The sequence below is a fragment of the Leucoraja erinacea genome, chromosome 9 (genome assembly GCF_028641065.1).
Source record: "Leucoraja erinacea ecotype New England chromosome 9, Leri_hhj_1, whole genome shotgun sequence".
NCBI lineage: Eukaryota > Metazoa > Chordata > Chondrichthyes > Rajiformes > Rajidae > Leucoraja > Leucoraja erinaceus.
The window spans coordinates 48,191,640-48,210,536 of NC_073385.1; the positions used below are offsets into that span (position 1 = coordinate 48,191,640).

Below are 18,897 nucleotides of genomic sequence, written 5' to 3' on the forward strand. Positions count from 1 at the left end.
TCAAACTGCCCTAGCATATTTGTATTCTCCACACTGATCTTGTTGTCCTCCAAGCCCTTCTGCTTGGTGAAAACAGGTGCAAAGTACTCATTTAGTACCTCACCACTGACTCCAAGCTTAGATTCCCTTCTTTATCCTTGAGAGGTCCTACCTTCTCCCTCGTCATCGTTTTATTTTGAATGTACATATAAAAGGACAGGATTGTCCTTAATCTGACTCGCGAATGACATTTCATGGCCCCTTTTGATCCTTCTATTCACCCACTTGAGTTCATTCCTACTCACTTTATATTCCTCATATTCTTGTTTAAAAAAAGTAGATGCATATTTTTGATTGTGAGATTAAAAAAGGCTGCGTATTTCTTGCGTTTTCTGTTTTATTTTGGATTCTGTTGAAAGGCGTATACGTGAAACATCAATACATCTATTCTATTCCTTAATGGTAATTGAACTGCTACATTTCCAGAATTTTCTAATTATATTTCAGATTTTTAATATATTTCTTCTCTTTGCACCACTTATTTAGATTTTACTTTTAAATAGTCAACCAGTCCTCGACTCTCTCCAAGGTTAAAAATATGCATCATCCTTGAGTAGCTTCCTGTGTGCTGACAGCTGTCAAAATTTAAATTTGGACAGGAAGGAACATTAATTCTAGTACTACATAGTATTTAAGAAACATCTGTATTGTTTTTTTAGTTATCATTTTGTTTCTGAAACCATTAGCCCAAGCCAAAACAGCATGTGTTTATATACCAACTTTAATGTGGAAATATGTCTTAAAGGATGTCTGAAAGGATGCTTTAAAGAACATCATCAAAAACTTGTGCCACGCACATTAGGGAATATATCCAAATGTTAGGTCAAAGAAGAAGATTTAAATACCTTAAAGGAAGAAAGTGAGGCAGAGAGTAGTTAATGTCTGGACAGGGAATTTCAGACAAGATCCACACATCCAAACATGACTGACATTCAAGTCGTGATTTATTAAGCGATGATCAGTAATGAAAAATCTGAAACAGTTATGATGGAGCTGTAACAGAATTCAGGAACATCAAAGCCTCGGAAGGATTCAAAAACAAGTGTGAACATTTTAAAATCAATGTGTCATCTAATTGGGAGCCTAAGTAGATTAGCAAACGCAGTGGCACAGAACCAGATGTGAGTTGCAATATGAGTTTTGGGATTACCTCAAATTGACAGAACATAGAATAAGGGATGACAGCCATTCCTATACTGCGGTCAGGAAATAACAAAGGATGGGATGGATGTTTTAGCAGTTGATGAACTGAGCCAGATATGCTTGAACAATGTCACACTAATCTTAGTGACAGCAAAAATACATGGTTCAAAAATAAGCTAAGTTGCACCAAAGTTGTAAACCATACTTTGAAACCTGAAAGTTGCACGTTAGAAATCTGAAATAAAAACAGAAACTGCAGATACTCAGTAGATGAGGCAGCACCTGTGGAGAAAGAGATAGTAACTTCCCAGGTTAAATTCCTTGTTCTTGAGTTCTGATGAATAGTCATTGATGAAACATCAGCTCTTTTTTTCTGCCTGACCTGCTGAGTAATTCCAGTATTTTCTGTTTTAATATATAATTTCAGGAGAATATCAGAGGAAGAGAGCAGGAATCAGGGTTTTATGGTGAGGATAAATGACGGTGGCAGCAGTCTTCCTTGGACTTTGTGGGATAACATTTACTGGTAAGCTGTTTGCATTTAATGTTATTAGGGATTGTAGCAAGACTATATTCACATTCAACCTAGAATATGGACAGATAGCATAAAGCACAAGCTCAGGAAAATAATAAACCATTTTAAATTAAATTTCAAATACTACATATTACTGCTGACTAGATAAATATAACATATGTTGCATTAATTAAACCATATAACTCAGGGTGGCCCAAGGATTAATCATTGAACTGAGTTGAGTTGACTCATCACAGATGTGGTCAAAATAAGGGCACAGCGATTAACCCCGATGTCATCAATTTTGTACTTTAAATCAGATGGAAATATTTATGCTTTTAACACATTAAAAACCATTGCTCCATTATAGGCGTTACATATTTTGAAAGCTGTGTTAATTATCAATTAATACACCATAACTAAATTTTCTAATAACTTTGACCGTAAATTTATGTTTTCGAGTTTGAGTCCTATTTCAGACCTCAGAAATATGATCCGCAGATGGGCATGAATCAGATGTTAGAACGATTTATCAACAGAGTAATTTGGTCAAACTGTATTACACCAAGAGACCAATTTCCAGTTAAAGTGAGATAAGTGACTAATTCCAGCAAACCTAAAGTGAGATAGTTTTACCACTATCAGTGGGAAAGAGAAGTCTTATAAATCTGGATGGAATAGAATATGATGATAATGTTCACATAGGTACATGAACACTAACATTGTGCTGATGGAAATAATCCCTTTTGTCAAAGATATTACTATTACAATAACAAGAGGGGAAAGTAATTTGTTTTGGAACATTTTGCAACTTGATTAAAGTGAAGAAGTACAAAGAACAATTTGTAGAACATAAGCAAAGGAAGAAGGAATATCCCCAGAAAAACAGAAAGACCAATTAGCTCTTCCTTTAAACTTAATAGTGAATTAATTGAAGTTTGGTGCAGAGATAAAACTCTATGGGTACACCTAAGTGCATAAGAATAATAGATATGTTTGAAACAATACAACAGTCCATGTAAAGATAACGTTGGTAAAAAAATCAGATGAGCAAACAGAATAGTTAAACTTAAGAAAGATACGAAATATCAAAGTGACAAACAGCTGGGTAACATATGCAACTAAATGACACTGGGGAAAATTAGTATAATATCCTGGAAAAGATTATTTTGGCATGAGAATAAGAGGGAAATAGTGAGTAGTTAGGCACAGCATTAATTTGCGAGAGTGACTTTTCAAAAAGATAAAGAATTAACTATTGTACAATAAGCTATAATTTATAGTTAGTTTAAATTAAAGATCTGCATCAGAAAATGCATCCACCTACTCGTTTGTCAAATGCTGACCAGGACTTTGAATTTTATTGTTTTTCTTTCTTGTCATGAGCTCTTATTAAATTTGCTTTAATTGTGGATTCACATTATTTTCATTCCGAGTTTAACAAAAATGTCAATTGTGCCAGAAAATAGCTAAAAATGGAGAGGTTGAACAACCTGAAGTGCATGCTCTGCTACTGAGAAAAGCAATAGAAAAGTTATCTAGTTGCCCTTAAGTATTTCCATTCCTGAAACACAGCCATTCTAATTTTTTTAAACTATATTTCTGATACATTTACACAATCCATAAAGCATTCATCTGCCAAATGATTCTTGCAACATTAACAGCATATGTCTCATGTTAATTGAATTGGAATTTTTGAAATAACATGGTTAACAGAACAACTTAACCCCTGCTATTTTGAGTGATCCAATTATCTTGTCCAGGGCTGGCCTTAAACCAATTGGACCAATTGGGCCCTGCGCCTAAGGGGGCCACGCATTAATTTTCTGTATTTCGTACGTAAATGCAATATGAATATGGAAAGACAAATTTGCTTTGTTCAATATGGATTAAAAAAAAAACATTTGCGTTGTTAAATACGGATTTTTTTTTTAAACGACCATGGATAATCGTTACGAGTCACCCGCTGCACCAGCCATGAGACGAAAACGATTTGTTAACTACCACTGTTAGCACTTGTTAACAACCAGTGATTAACACATAGTTATACAATGTGTTATCAATACATCGATACACGTTCCTCAGTAAATGTAATTGTGTTTTGACCAAGTATTAATGACGCCGCGTTCCTTCGAATAAAATTCACGGGAACCCCGTGAATTTTATTCAAAGGAACGCGCCGTAATTAATACTTGGTCAAAACACAATTACATTTACTGAGGAATGTGGATCAATGTATTGATGACACATTGCGAGAATTGAGGGCTCCGGACCGCGAGCACGGCTTCTTCTTGGTGTGCAGGTAGTCATTCACCTACCGACCCACATTGTGTCTTTCTGTCATTCGCTCTCTCCCTCCCTCCCTCTCTCTCGCGTGCTCCCCATCCCGCTCCCCATCTCGTTTCTCCCTCGCTTTCTCATTCCCTCTCTCTCACCCTGTTGCCTCGGCATTCCCGGAATCAATAAACAATAGACAATAGGTGCAGGAGTAGGCCATTTGACCCTTCGAGCCAGCACCGCCATTCAATGTGATCATGGCTGATCATCCCCAATCAGTACCTTGTTCCTGCCTTCTCCCCATTTCCCCTGACTCCGCTATTTTTAAGAGCCCTATCTACCTCTATCTTGAAAGCATCCAGAGAACCCGCCTCCACCACCCTCTGAGACAAAGACTCAGACTAACCACTCTCTGTGAGAAAATGTGTTTCCTCGTCTCCGTTCTAAATGGCTTACTCCTTATTCTTAAACTGTGGCCCCTGGTTCTGGTCTCCCCCAACATCGGGAACATGTTTCCTGCCTCTAGCGTGTCCAAACCCTTAACAATCTTATATGTTTCAATGAGATCCCTTCTCATCCTTCTAAACTCCAGAGTGTACAAGCCCAGCTGCTCCATTCTCTCATCATATGACAGTCCCGCATCCCTGGAATTAACCTTGTAAACCTACGCTGCACTCACTCAATAGCAAGAATGTCCTACCTCAAATTAGGGGTCCAAAACTGCACACAATACTGCAGGTGTGATCTCACTAGGGCTCTCTACAACTGCAGAAGGACCACTTTGCTCCTATATTCGATTCCTCTTGTTATAAAGGCCAACATGCCATTCGCTTTCTTCACTGCCTGCTGTACCTGCATGCTTACTTTCATAGACTGATGTACAAGGACCCCCAGATCCCATTGTACTTCCCCTTTTCCCAACTTGACGCCATTTAGATAGTAATCTGCCTTCCTGTTTTTGCTACCAATGTGGATAACCTCACATTTATCCGCATTAAACTTAATCTGCCATGCATCTGCCCACTCCCCCAACCTGTCCGTCACCCTGCATTCTCATAGCATCCTCCTCACAGTTCACACTGCCACCCAGCTTTGTGTCATCTGCAAATTTGCTAATGTTACTTTGAATCCCTTCATCCAAATCATTGATGTATATTGTAAATAGCTGCGGTCCCAGCACCGAGCCTTGCGGTACCCCACTAGTCACTGCCTGCCATTCTGAAAGGGACCCGTTAACCCCTAATCTTTGTTTCCTGTCTGCCAACCATTTCTCCATCCGTGTCAGCACTCTACCCCCAATACCATGTGACCTAATTTTGCCCACTAATCTCCTATGTGGGACCTTATCAAATGCTTTCTAAAAGTCCAGGTACACCACATCTACTCTCCCTTGTCCATTTTCCTAGTTACATCTTCATAAAATTCCAGAAGATTAGTCAAGCATGATTTCCCCTTCATAAATCCATGCTGACTCGGACCGATCCTGTTACTGCTATCCAAATGTTCGGCTATCTCATCTTTTATAATTGACTCCAGCATCTTCCCCACCATCGATGTCAGGCTAACTGGTCTATAATTCCCAGTTTTCTCTCTCCCGCCTTTCTTAAAAAGTGGGATAACATTAGCTACCCTCCAATCCACAGGAACTGATCCCGAGTCTATAGAACATTGCAAAATTATCACCAATGCATCCATGATTTCAAGAGCCACTCCCTTAAGTACCCTGGGATGCAGACCATCAGGCCCTGGGGATTTATCAGCCTTCAGTCCCATCAGTCTATCCAACACCATTTCCTGCCTAATGTGGATTTCCTTCAGTTCCTCTGTCACCCCAGATCCTCTGGCCACTACTATATCAGGAAGATTGTTTGTGTCCTCCATAGTGAAGACAGATCCAAAGTACCTGTTCAACTCATCTGCCATTTCCTTGTTCCCAATAATAAATTCACCTTTTTCGGTCTTCAAGGGTCCAACTTTGGTCTTAACTAATTTTTCCTCTTCACATACCTAAAGAAGCTTTTACTATCCTGCTTTATATTCTTGGCTAACTTACCTTTGTACCTCATCTTTTCTCCCCGTATAGTCTTTTTAGTTATCTTCTGTTGTTCTTTAAACATTACCCAATCCTCTTGCTTCTCGCTCATCTTTGCTACGTTGTACTTCTTCGCTTTAATTTTTGTACTGTCCCTGACGTTCCTTGTCAGCCATGGTCGTCCCTTTCTCTCCTTGAAATCTTTCTTCCTCCTTGGAATGAACTGATCCTGCACCTTCTGTATTATTCCTAGAAACACCTGCCATTTTTGTTCCACTGCCATCCCTGCTAGTGTATCTTTCCAGTCAACTTTGGCCAGCTCCTCCCTCATGGCCCCATAGTCCCCTTTATTCAACTGCAACACTGACACCTCCGATCCACCCTTCTCCCTCTCCAATTGTAGATTAAACCTGACCATGTTATGGTCACTGCCTCCTAATGGCTCATTAACATTGAGGTCCTTTATCAAATCTGGTTCATTACATAACACTAAATCCAGAATTGCCTTCTCCTTGGTAGGCTCCAATACAAGCTGTTCTAAGAATCCATCACGAAGGCACTCTACAAAGTCCCTTTCTTGGAGTCGAGTACGAACCTGATTTTCCCAGTCTACCTGCATGTTGAAATCTCCCATAACAACCACAGCAATACATTTGCTACATGCCAATTTTAACTCCTGATTCAACTTGCGCCCTATATCCAGGCTACTGTTTGTGGATCTGTAGATTAGTCCTATTAGGGTCTTTTTACCCTTACAGTTCTATCCATACTGACTCCACATCTCCTGTTTCAATGTCACCCTTGCAAGGGACTGCATCTCATTCTTCACCAACAGGGCAACCCCACCCCCTCTGCTCACCTGTCTGTCTTTTCGATCATTTGGCGTTTTACGCTGCCAGCTGCATCTGCGGTTGCTTCCTGTTGTGGGGGGGAAGCCCTGGCCCGTGGCGGCTAATGGTCCGTTCCCTCCGCAGGTGCCGCGTGGCCCGCTGAGTTCCTCCAATACTCTCTTTTTTGTTTGGCTCGAGTTGAAGGCGGACATGGGGGGCTGGGTATCTCAGCGGGACGGGCGGCGGCTCTGGGGAGTGGGTGGCGTTTCGGGTTGAGACCCTTCTTCAGACAATCACAAGTACTCTCACCAAGAGTTCAGTTCAGTCTGAAGAAGGGTCTTCTCTCCAGAGTCGCTGCCTGTCCTGCTGAGTTACTCCAGCTTTATGTCTATCTTCATTTTCAGAGTTAAATAAAAAACACAGAGTGCTGGATGACCTCAGCGGGCTAGGCGGCATCTGTGGAGGGAATGGTTTAAGAGTTGTTTCGGGCCAGGGTTCTTCTTCAATAGGAAGGAACTGCAGATCAAAGATACTAGAGCGGATACTAGTATCTTTGCTGCAGATCAGGCATGATATTCTTCCGATTTAAATCGGAATTCCGATTTTATTGTTTTCCTATTTCTCATTTTTTTGTGCCCGATTATTTGGCGGCCAATCAAGCGCTGTTTCTAAGGGGGATGTATCCAATTACCGACCAGCTTCCCTTAAAATTCCAGCCCAATCAACAAATTGGTCTCCTCCCGTCCAATCAGCCGCTGTCTCCAAGGGCATTGTGTCCAATCACATTATGCAGTTTAATGTTAATTAGCAGCTACGGTAAAGGTTGGAAGCCAGCGGAGGTACTGACAGTCAGACGAGAGCAGGAGAGATTAAGACAGTGTATAATCCATGGCACCTTAGTGTACAATTTCATAATCTATACTAAATAACAGGGCTGACAGACCTTGGCTGGGAACCTGGGGCTCACCAAATTGTTCCCAATTGGGCCCCGCACCTCCTAAGGCCGGCGCTGATCTTGTCTATAATAATCAAAGAACAAGAATGTTGAGAGAGATGGCAGTTAAAGGACATCAAGAATCTTCTTTTGCATAAAATATTCCAATTATATCCCAAACAGTGAAGTTCAATAAAGTAAAAACGAATTAGAATCAAACAACAACAACCTGCATTTCTGTGGGGAATTTAACATTGCAAATCCTCCCAATAGACTTTGCAGGATGACTCTTAGACAATTTGAAGAGATATTAGAATGAGTGAACAAAATGAAAATTCTCGAGTTAATAAGGTAACAAATTCAAGATTCCCTCATTTATGTTCATACTTGTACAATGTATCTGAAATTCAGTTGGTATCAATCTCACCCCTGAGTTAGAAGGCTGGGTAAAATATGGGTGGGGTGGTGAATTAGACACCACTGCAGAAACCTTACATTCTTCCGCGATTCAGAGAACATGCACTAAGAGAGGTGAGATTAAACTGAATTTCAGTTAGCTCTCACAAGTGAATGCAACACTCATGATGGTACTATTTTGAAGAGTGAGAAGATAATCTCATGGTTTGTCCAACATTTTTCTCAGTCAACATCACTAAAATTGATCATCAAGTTATCATTATACAGTATTGCTATTGGTGGTTACTTGGTGTGATTGCTATGCATCCTATATTACAGCATTAACTCGACTTTAACTATATTATTTTCTGCATATAAAGCACTTTCAGACATCCTTGGGCTGCATAAATGCAAATGTATCTTCATTTTAAATCTCTTATGTATATAGATACCAAATATGTTAGCATGCAATAGTCTCAGCATTTTTGAACATCTTAATAAGACGAACAAGAGACTTGTATATATTCTCATTCATATCCTTAAGGTACCTGACATGCATCCCATCTGGACTTGGTGCCCTGTAAACATTTAATGGTTTCATGTTACTCCTGGTGTATGCTTCACTGATCTCAGTATTTAATGGTTCCCGCCAGAAAGTTTGATTGGATCTAACATTTTATGTGTAAAATTAATTTAATACATCTGTTATTTCTTGATGCCCTCCTGTGTAAACTTTTTACCTAAAGTGTCCAGTAAAGGAACTTACCAGTGTTTTGCACGCTACATATTTCCTTGGATTCACTGACTCTTTCATTCTTTCCATTTGATTTGGTATAGTCCATAACTTTTTCTCATCAAACAATACAGACAAGACCTTCAGTTTCCCAGTGTCACTGGAGATTTGTTACACTGGATAGTAAGGATGAATAAATATCATTCGGTTACCGTATTATTGACTACAACCACCCGTTTAAAATGACTGCTCTTTAATTCTCAACCACTGGATATTTGCCTGGAAACATATTGCATGTTTTCGTTCAGTGAGATAATTCAATTTTAATAGACTGAGGTGTTAAATCCGGCGCCATTTCACAACAAGCTAAATGACCTATAATTTAAATAGAGCATTTAGGATCGATAATAAAATTCCCAAGACTATTTCACATATATAATTCCAGCACCACTTCACACTGAGCTGTCTGTGATGTTTAAAGGGGCTGGCATCTGCCCTGATCCATTGTTCGGATAAAACACTGTTTGAAATAATTTGAAGTTTTGAAATTAATCGTCGCAGCCTAATGTACACTTTGGGCTAAGATTTGATCCCTGCACAAAGCGCAATGTAAACGGAATGGAATCTCTATTAACATTCTGAGACTCTACATAATGGAAGTGATCACATTCGGCCCTTCGAGCCAGCATTGCCATTCAATATGATCATGGCTGATCATCCAAAATCAGTACCCAGTTTCTGCTTTCTCCCCATATTGCTTGATTCCGTAACCCTAAGAAATTTAAACATGGGAGGCTTTTTATAGTGAAAAAGAAACTGCATGACATCATTTTTACCATGTGATGATTTTTCCACACGTCGGTAGTCGTTGATGGCTCAAGAGTAACTCGGGAGAGAAACTTGGTAACTCGGGAGAGGAACTTGGTAACTCGGGCGAGGAACTTGGTACATCGCAGAAATGAGAAGTAGACGGCAAACTTATACTGTCTGAAGAAGGGTTTCGGCCCGAAACGTTGCCTATTTCTTTCGCTCCATAGATGCTACTGCACCCGCTGAGTTTCTCCAGCATTTTTGTGTACCGGAAAACTTACACACGTGGGAACTCGTTTAAACTTGTGAACATAAACTTGGAATCTCGTAGAAAACCACGAGTGTGTTTTTTTCTCACTCGGGATCACTCGTGGGTGGACTCGCACTGTGAGAGAGGGCCATTACTATTTAAAAGACCAAGTCTGAACATTGTCTAAGTCTTGCAATGAAAAGCCATGAGTTGCCATGATTTGAGAATTTCTAGAGAATTGAAGATTATACATTAATCAATGAACATCTGACCAGGTGTGGTAAGTTTAGGAAATTGTAAAATATGACTGTTAGTTTGTCTATGTCAGGTGGTTATCTGGAGTTTTGTCTGGGACAGGGACAGCATATCCCTACTTGTGAATTGGAGGGCTTTACAGTGTTAATTAGGAAGGTATAGGGGGGGGATAGGTGGAACTAGTGTACATGGGGCATTTTGGATGGCATGGGCAAGTTGGGCCCACGGGTCTGTTTCCATGCTCTATGACTCTATGTATGTCTGCCACATCTAAAATTGGTGTTTAGTCAAACATAGATGGGTTGTCTAGTTTTATTCATTGTTTTGTTCACTGTCTTGCAGTAATAGGGTATTTCTGTTTGGGTTGAAGGGTTATTTGAGAAGACTCTTAAGGATTACAATCTGCCTAGAAAAATAGTTGATTTCCTTTTAAAGAGTTAAAGATAAATACATTTGTGTATCTATGCCATAATTTTAAGATTACAATTACAGGTACTTGTGTTTTAATTCCATGTATTAACTTATTTAAATCACCCAGTTTCTTCTGAGGGATTTGAATTTAACCTTCCAATTATTAGTGTTGCCCTCTGGATAGCAAGTACAATCATTTAATCACTTTGTGAGTATTATCCCTGTAACTTGTAGATGTGATTCTCCCATCGGTCTTCTGATCAGTTTGCATTAACTTGATTTCACCCAAAACTCTGCTGTCCTTATATTAACTCATAACCTTCACTCTTCTCCCTGCTAAAGATAACTCCTGATATAGCATCTAAAATGCCCTGATTTTAACATTCAAATTCTGTTTACAAAAATCTTCCCATGGACTAGCCAATCCATGTCTCATTTCAACTCTCAGCGCTAAACCCCCTGAAATATTTGTGCTTCTACAATTCTACCTCTTGAAAAGTCTCTACTTAACTGCTCTATATCACTGGTGAGCTAGTGATTTAGAGTGCTCTAAATTTAGAGTGCTCTAAATCACTCTGTCACACTTTCTTCCTTTAAGGCTCTCTATAAATTAAATTGTTAGTGCAACAGTTAAGTCCACGGATCTTTATAGATGGAATTATGTTGCCAATTGATGATTTCAGCAACAATGTCAGGTAAATATAAAACTCAGTGACACAAATTGAGTCATATCACTGCATCCACCAGGTTCAGATGAATCTTTAGACTTTAGAAATACACCGTGGAAACAGGCCCTTTGACCCACCGAGTCCGCACCAACCATTGTTCACCCATTATCCTACATACTATGGACAATTTACAGAAGCCAATTAACCTGTACATCTTTGGGGTGTGGAAGGAAACCGGAGCCCGGAGAAACCCAAGTGGTCACAGGTAGGTTGTTTTAACAGTAAAGGTTGCACAGATATCCATTGGAAATTAGAAGTGTGAAAGGCGACTTGGTTGAAACATTTAAATTCCTGAGAGATCCTGACCGAGTGGATGTTTTCTAAAGAATCGGGAACTAATAATGTGGTGATCCTTTTAAGACGCACGAGGTGATAATTTTTCTTTTAGACAGTCACGAGTCCCTTTGTTCTTTCAAGGCAGAAGCATATTCTTTGAATATTTTTTACACAGTTAAATCGTTAAGCAAAGGGGTGAATGGACACTGGAGGTAGATGGGAGAGCAAAGATGAAATTAGAATCAAACCAGACATGATCTTATTGAATGGTAGAGCAGGGTTATGGGGCAAGTGGCCAACTCTTTCCCCCAGTTCATATCTCCTCGCGGAGGTATCATGTTGCTTGAGTTTAAACTCATGGGGCATCCAATCATTATTTCTCATTTAAAACTGATTTGATATAAGCGGAATCTTAACTGCAGTCTAAATCAGATTCCCAATAGATGTGAAAAATAAGATCATTCACTGTTTAAAAAAATGCTCTAAAAATAACACCCTGTAAACTCATCCAATACATAATAAGCTTGGCCTCGAGGATGGTCTCGACCCGAACCGTTACCCATTCCTTCTCTCCACAGATGCTGCCTGTCCTGCTGAGTTACTCCAGCATTTTGTCTCTGTCTTCGGTATAAACCAGCATCTGCAGTTCCTTCCTCCAAGTCCAAAGCGTAGCTATGGGCACCCGCATGGGCCCCAGCTATGCCTGCCTCTTTGTAGGGTACGTTGAACAATCCCTGTTCCAGGCGTACACTGGCCCTATCCCCAAACACTCTCTCCATTACATTGATGACTTCATCGGTGCTACCTCCTGCACCCATGCAGAACTTATGGACTTCATCAACTTCACTACCAATTTTCATCCTGCGCTCAAATTTACTCCGACACCTCCTTCCCCTTTCTTGATCCCACAGTCTCCATCACAAGAAATATACTATTGACTAACGTCTATTACAAACCCACTGACTCCCACAACTATCTCGACTACACTTCTTCCCAACCTGCTTCCTGCAAAGACTCTATCCCCTACTCCCAATTTCTCCGTCTTTCCGCAGAGTCCTTTCCCTCCGCAACTCCCTGGTTCCCTCCCCTTCCCACACCTGAAACTACCCCCTACCCAGGAACCTTCCCCTGCAGAAGATGCAACACCTGTCGCTATACTTCCTCCCTCAACTCTGTCCAGGGACCCCGACAGTCCTTTCAGGTTAGACAGAGGTTCTCTTGCACCTCCTCCAAGCTCATCTACTGTATTCGTTGTTCAAGATGTGGACTATTGTACATCGGCGAGACCAAACGCAGACTGGGCGATCATTTCGCGGAACACCTTCACTCAGCCCGCGTGAACCAACCTGATCTCCCAGTTGCTGGACACTTTAATTCTCCTTCCCATTCCTACACAGACCTTTCTGTCCTCGGTCACCTCCATTGTCAGAATGAGGCTAAATGCAAACTGGATGAACAGATCCCATATTTTGCTTGGGCAGCATACAGCCCAGTGGTATGAATATTAATTTCTCTCACTTCAGGTAGCACCGGCATTCAATTCTCTCTCTGTCCCTCCCCACCCAAGTCGCACTAGCTTCTAATTTTCACCATACACATTACAGTGGCCTGTTTCTTTTATCATCGTTACTTTTTTGCATACATTCATTGTTCTTTATCTCTCCACATTACCCTCTCGTTTCCCTTATCCCTAACCAGCCTGAAGAAGGGTCTCGACCCGAAACGTCACCCATTCCTTCTCTCCAGAGATGCTGCCTGTCCCGTTGAGTTACTCCAACGTTTTGTATCTATCTGCAGTTCCTTCCTACACATAGCCGCTTACAGTCCGTGCCAACAGTTGGGGGGAAAGAGTGAAGCCTAACAAAAGTTTCCAAAACCAATTGCGCTGTTATGATCTACGAAGCTGCGGCACTTTAGTTCACCACCTAGCCAGGTGGTTTACGTGAGCAATGTTTTGCAATGTTAATGCAGGTGAACTATAGGTGTGCCCGCTCAACCGAAAATTATGCAGTATTGTTTCCTAAACAAACTCGTTAAATCAAGAGAAAATGAACGCGAACATATTGGAGGTTCAACATTTACCGATTTCGTAAGTTAGCTACGCTTTTATACACGAATGATGCACACAACATATGATGAGAAATTGGCTTGTAAACTTTGGCGCGAGTTTTCTGCTTGAAGCGCTGCAGTGTGCATTTTACAGCCATGTGCTCCTATAAGATTACTCTATCGGCGCTGAAAGTCAGCTTGCAGACTTTAAGGAGGATAGTACACACAATGAGGGCGGAGACGTGAGGAATCTCCACCCTGTGGGGTTGCCATGGCAAGCGGCGCGGTTGGGATCGCTTGTGGTCAAAGAGGATGGAGGCAGGCGCGGCACGGGCTCGAACGAAGATAAGGCATCGCCACTCTTCTGCATTCACTGATCTGACCCCCCTCCGCAACTTCTTCGCTCAAAAGAAAGCAAAAAAATGGCGGATAATGACAACACATCACCCGTAAGTCTTTTCATGTAAATGAGTTTTATAGTTGCAGGGTGTTTTTTTTTTTAAGGGTTAACTTTGGTACGAATACAAAGTCTCAATTTCCAACTTTACCTGGCAATTGAAATATGGTAATTCGGTCATCTTGCTTTTTTTTTAACGTGTGTAAAATAATCTTTGCAAACTACCGATTCCATACGAATGCGTGACATGTGGTTGAGCTTTCGTGGCAGATTCAGGGATCACCGCTGCACATTGGATCCAGTCCATATATTTTATAACACACTTCCAATTAAATATAATTTCCATGCTTCCTAATTTGCACGTTTCCAATCAATTATGAGACGTGGAAACATTGATTAATGATCATATATATTTAAAATAATGAGAGTCTGAGGGGAAAAAAGTTTAAATCGGTTACTGCAGTGAGGCGGGTGTCCATACATTGGACACTTTGCAGGTTATTTTATGAAGATAAATGTTATTTGTTCAACTAAACTACGGTGTGAACTTTGCACGCTGTATCATCGAACCTTAACACAACATAACTGAAACGTCCGACGTCATGTTGACTTTCAAGTTTGCATTAACCTTTGCTTTATTAATTTTACAGGTGAAGCCCTTTGTCGGTCAGATCAAAGGTGGGTTGAAGCCATCGATGAAGATGACCATTATGGGGATAGTTCATTCAAAGCCTGACAGGTAAAAGCAAGATATAAAACGTCTTTGAGTTCAGGGGGGGTAACTAATTTCTCTTATCTTTGTGCCTTGTCGACAAAGGGCACTATACTGTCAAAATGTACTTTTTGCATTTAACCAAATACCAAAAGAGCTGATGGAAGGCACAGTTAACATTTTTCTACATGTTTATGTACACTAACATACGAAAATCCAAAATATATTTTGCACGCCTGTGTGCCTTTGGTTATTGCCTCGTGAAGATAATAACTTTAGTTGAACTCTTAATGGATTTGATGTTTGGCTTCAAGAGTTGTGCATTGAGCAGCCCAAATGGAGTGTGACAATTTACTATACGTGCCAGAGGAACAACAATTAAAAAGAACAACATTTTACTTTTAAGGAATACTTATTTTGGTGCACACATTGTTTCAGACCTTTAACACAACTGGCTTGCTATTTGCATAGGAGCACAGTTGCATCTTTTTCATTCCTGAATTTTCTGAAATGAAGCATGCCAGAAAGGATCAACTGTAAATATTATTAAGAATTTTTGACATCACTAAAGATTAATTCTGTGGGTTAACAGCTTTGGTGCTATGCTGAGCTTAATTTGTAGCATGTGATTGTTTGGGCCTGGAAGAAATAAAGCTCAAATAAAGCTCAATCATATGGCAAAGATGATGAAGTGCACTGCACACTAGCACTGAGGATTGTGTCTCATCTTTCCCAGATATCCCTTTGGAAGGATATTTTATGAAGATCTTCAGATCAGAAGCAAAAACCAAGCTGTCTTATCGCAACAATGTTGCCAAAAAAAACCTGACTTAAATGGGTCATCTATTCACTAGATGTATCTTCTGACTTATTTGGAATACCACATTAAATATTAATTTGTTACAAGAGGGGAAAAAACAGCACACGAAGGCAGATGGAAAATAACTAGACTACTTCAAATTGGCAAAATAGCTATTAGCAAATGGATTCCAGTATGTGACAACACTTCTTATTTGAGTAGAAAGTTAATCATAGGAAATAAGTTTTTAAATGTAATAATGCATCTATCTCACCCGAGATTTTGTTTCCCTTTAGAACTGTGAAAACTGGCAAAGGGAGAAAGAAAAAAAAACAGAGTTCACATTTTTGGCACAGGAAGAAATAGCATTCCCTATTTTTTTTTGTAAACATGTCATAGAAATCGTCATTTACTTTCTCATGGCCTTGGGGGAAGGGGGTAGTTCACAGAAATAAAGCACAGCATTCCCAAGACTTGATCATTATTCATGTACTGGTGAGTCATCTCTGGCCGAAAATACATATATACCCTACAGACTTCCTCACTACCGATTATCAAGCACATTATTCTGTAACAACAATGCAACATCTTGCTAACTGCAGATTAATGGCAATTAAATGTAAGCAAATTATATAAATTAATTATACTTTTGCTGAGCCAATTGTGCACTCAGAGCTAGCACAAAAGCTTTCATAAACCCTTGACGTGGTGGTGTGCGCTGAACTACTTTGCTTCCAAAATTCAGCTCTATTGAGCCAATGGATCCCAATTTCCAAAGCAGAAAACAATCAAAAGTTGCTCCATAAACAAGGAACTGCAGATGGTCATTTCCACAAAATGACACAAGGTGCTGGAATAACTCAGTGGCTCAGGCAGTTTCTCTGAATAAAATGGATAGGATTCATTTCAGGTCAGAACCCTTTTTCAGACTGCAAAAGCTACTAGCACATTACTAACTCAGAACAGGATTTATCATGACTACTCATGTTATTTACTTTATATTTTATGTTTTAATTTCTTGAAGGCCGCACAACGTTTATGAGACAATGCTAATGAAACAATAGCACATTAACAAGCATATTTAATTCCTAACTGAAGTTGTCGATAAGCAGAAAGGAGCTTTTATGTTGTAGTATTGCTTTCTATGTTCCAGCATTTGAACATAAGTACATAAAATATTATAGTAAAGAAGCTTTAGCAATTCTGGAAAAAAATGCAAAGTGAGAAATTAAGTATAACTTTGCAATGAGAATATTTTTCTCAAAACATTTCTCTGTTTTCCACATCCTTCCTCCTCCCATCCCTCACAACTTTTACAGTCATCTATCTTCATGTTCAGCTCCTCATGAAAACTACCTGCTCACAGAGGGTTTGGAACTCTGTTTAACACATGCCAATGAATACTAGGTGAGCTGTTGATTTTAAATCTAAGGTTGATAGACTTTTCATAACCAAAGACAACATTGTGCATCAGGTACAGGCAGTTATAAGAAATTGACTCAACAGATTGCTTATTGTCACAGTGGATAAGTGAACAAAACCTGAGGATTTATATGTTAGAATCATAAAGCTTTACAGCATGGAAATAGGCCACCTTCCCTGCAAATGGATTCTCCCAGTCGACCTGTGCAAATTCCCACCTCCTAAATCGCCCTGTCCCCAGTTTAGGACCTTAATTTGTGGGCCTGTCCTATCTTTCTCTGTAACTATTATAAAACTAATAGCATTATGGTCACTGGTCCCAAAGTGCTCTCCGGTTAACGTTGCAATCAATTGCCCGACCTCATTCTTTAAAACCCCTGTCCCACGGTACGAGTTAATTCCACGAGTTCTCCCGCGTTTGCCCTGATTCGAACGCGGAGATTTACGGTAATGGCCACTCGTCGGTACTCGAGGCTCTCGTGGTCATTTTTCATCATGTTGAAAAATCTTCACGAGTCTTCCCGTGCTTACTTGCCGTTAGCGAGTCTTCCCGAGTACCTGCCGTTAGCGCTAAGAGACGTCCCCGAGCTCCGACGTACCCACCACGTTCATTCTCTGTGCTTACCACGAGTTTGATTTTTTTAAAACTCGGGAGAGCTCTTGGAATGAACTCTCACAGTGGGACAGGGCTTTTAGAGGAGGTCCACTGTTGTCCCTTCTCTAGCCATCAAGAGTGTTTTAGTGTCGGATGTCGAAATGAAACAATGTAATTCTTACTTGCAGCAACACACCAGATATGTAAACATAGTACTCAGTAGACATCATAATAAACAACAAAAAGTTCAATATATAAAAACAAACAATATACTGCAAAGACAAAATCAAAGCCCCAAGTCCCTAGTGCTATCAAGGCAGTTCATAGTTTGGAGTTTAGTTGGACTTTGTAATGTTCGTAGAGCGAGCACCTCTGTATATTGATTAAGGAGGCTTTCGAGAACCGTGTGCGGACGAGGCACCGACGGACGAGAAGCCGAAGCAAAGAAGTTGAAGCCAAAGAACCGAATCGAAACAAGGCCGAAACGCCAATAAACCGAAATAGTCAAAAGACAAAACGCCTACTAACCGAAAGGATGGGACGCCTAAATTCAAACTAACCGAAAGGGCGGGACGCCTAAAAGCCAACAAACCGAAAAGCTGTGTCACCTAAAAGCAAACTTACCGAATGGCCGCTCTGTCAAAACACCACCTACCCGAAAGGCCAAAGGACCGACTGTCGCTTAACAGAAAAGTCCAATAACGGACTTGACATTGACCGGGTGGAGCGGAGGTTTGGGACAATGTTCATGCCTTCACAGTGATGTGATGGATGCGGGGGTCTGGACCAATTGCTGACAAGTCCCGCCCCCCGGCAACGTCAAGTCCGTTATTGGACTTTTCTGTTAAGCGGCAGTCGGTCCTTTGGCCTGTAGGTGACGCTGCCTTTCGGGTAGGTAGCGTTTCGACAGAGCGGCCATTCGGTAAGTTTGCTTTTAGGCGACGCAGCTTTTTGGTTTGTTGGCTTTTGGGCGTCCCGCCCTTTCGGTTAGTAGGCGTTTCGTCTTCGGACTCTTTCGGTTTATTGGCGTTTCGGCCTCGTTTCCATTTGGTTCTTTGGCTTCGACTTCTTTGCTTCGGCTTCTTGTCTGTCGGCGCCACATCCAGGTACCTTCTAGAACACATTTAACAAATTCTACATTCTTTACAGTATGCGAGTCACAATCAAAAGAAGGGAGTTAAAATCTCCCATTAATACTATCCTATTATATTTACAGCTCTTGGCAAACTCCCTATACAACTGGTCCTTTAATTCACCCTGACTATTGGGAGGTTTATAATCCAATCCCATCAAAG

The 18,897-nt window shown here is 40.5% G+C and overlaps 1 protein-coding gene across 4 annotated transcripts in view; it reads left to right on the plus strand.

Moving 5' to 3' along the window:
* Nucleotides 1–18,897, plus strand: part of si:ch211-10a23.2 (Galectin-related protein A-like) — a 37,987-nt gene that overhangs the window by 8,121 nt on the left and 10,969 nt on the right. Inside the window, exons 2-3 of one of the 4 annotated variants that reach the window (XM_055640756.1) lie at nt 1,610–1,708; nt 14,725–14,813. In XM_055640756.1, the coding sequence (XP_055496731.1) occupies nt 14,770–14,813 (44 nt within the window). In that variant the 5' untranslated portion in view covers nt 1,610–1,708; nt 14,725–14,769. Of the gene's footprint in view, nt 1–1,609; nt 1,709–13,594; nt 13,718–13,922; nt 14,127–14,724; nt 14,814–18,897 lie in introns of those variants that run through there. The other 3 variants (XM_055640754.1, XM_055640755.1, XM_055640757.1) reach the window with 3 other exon arrangements.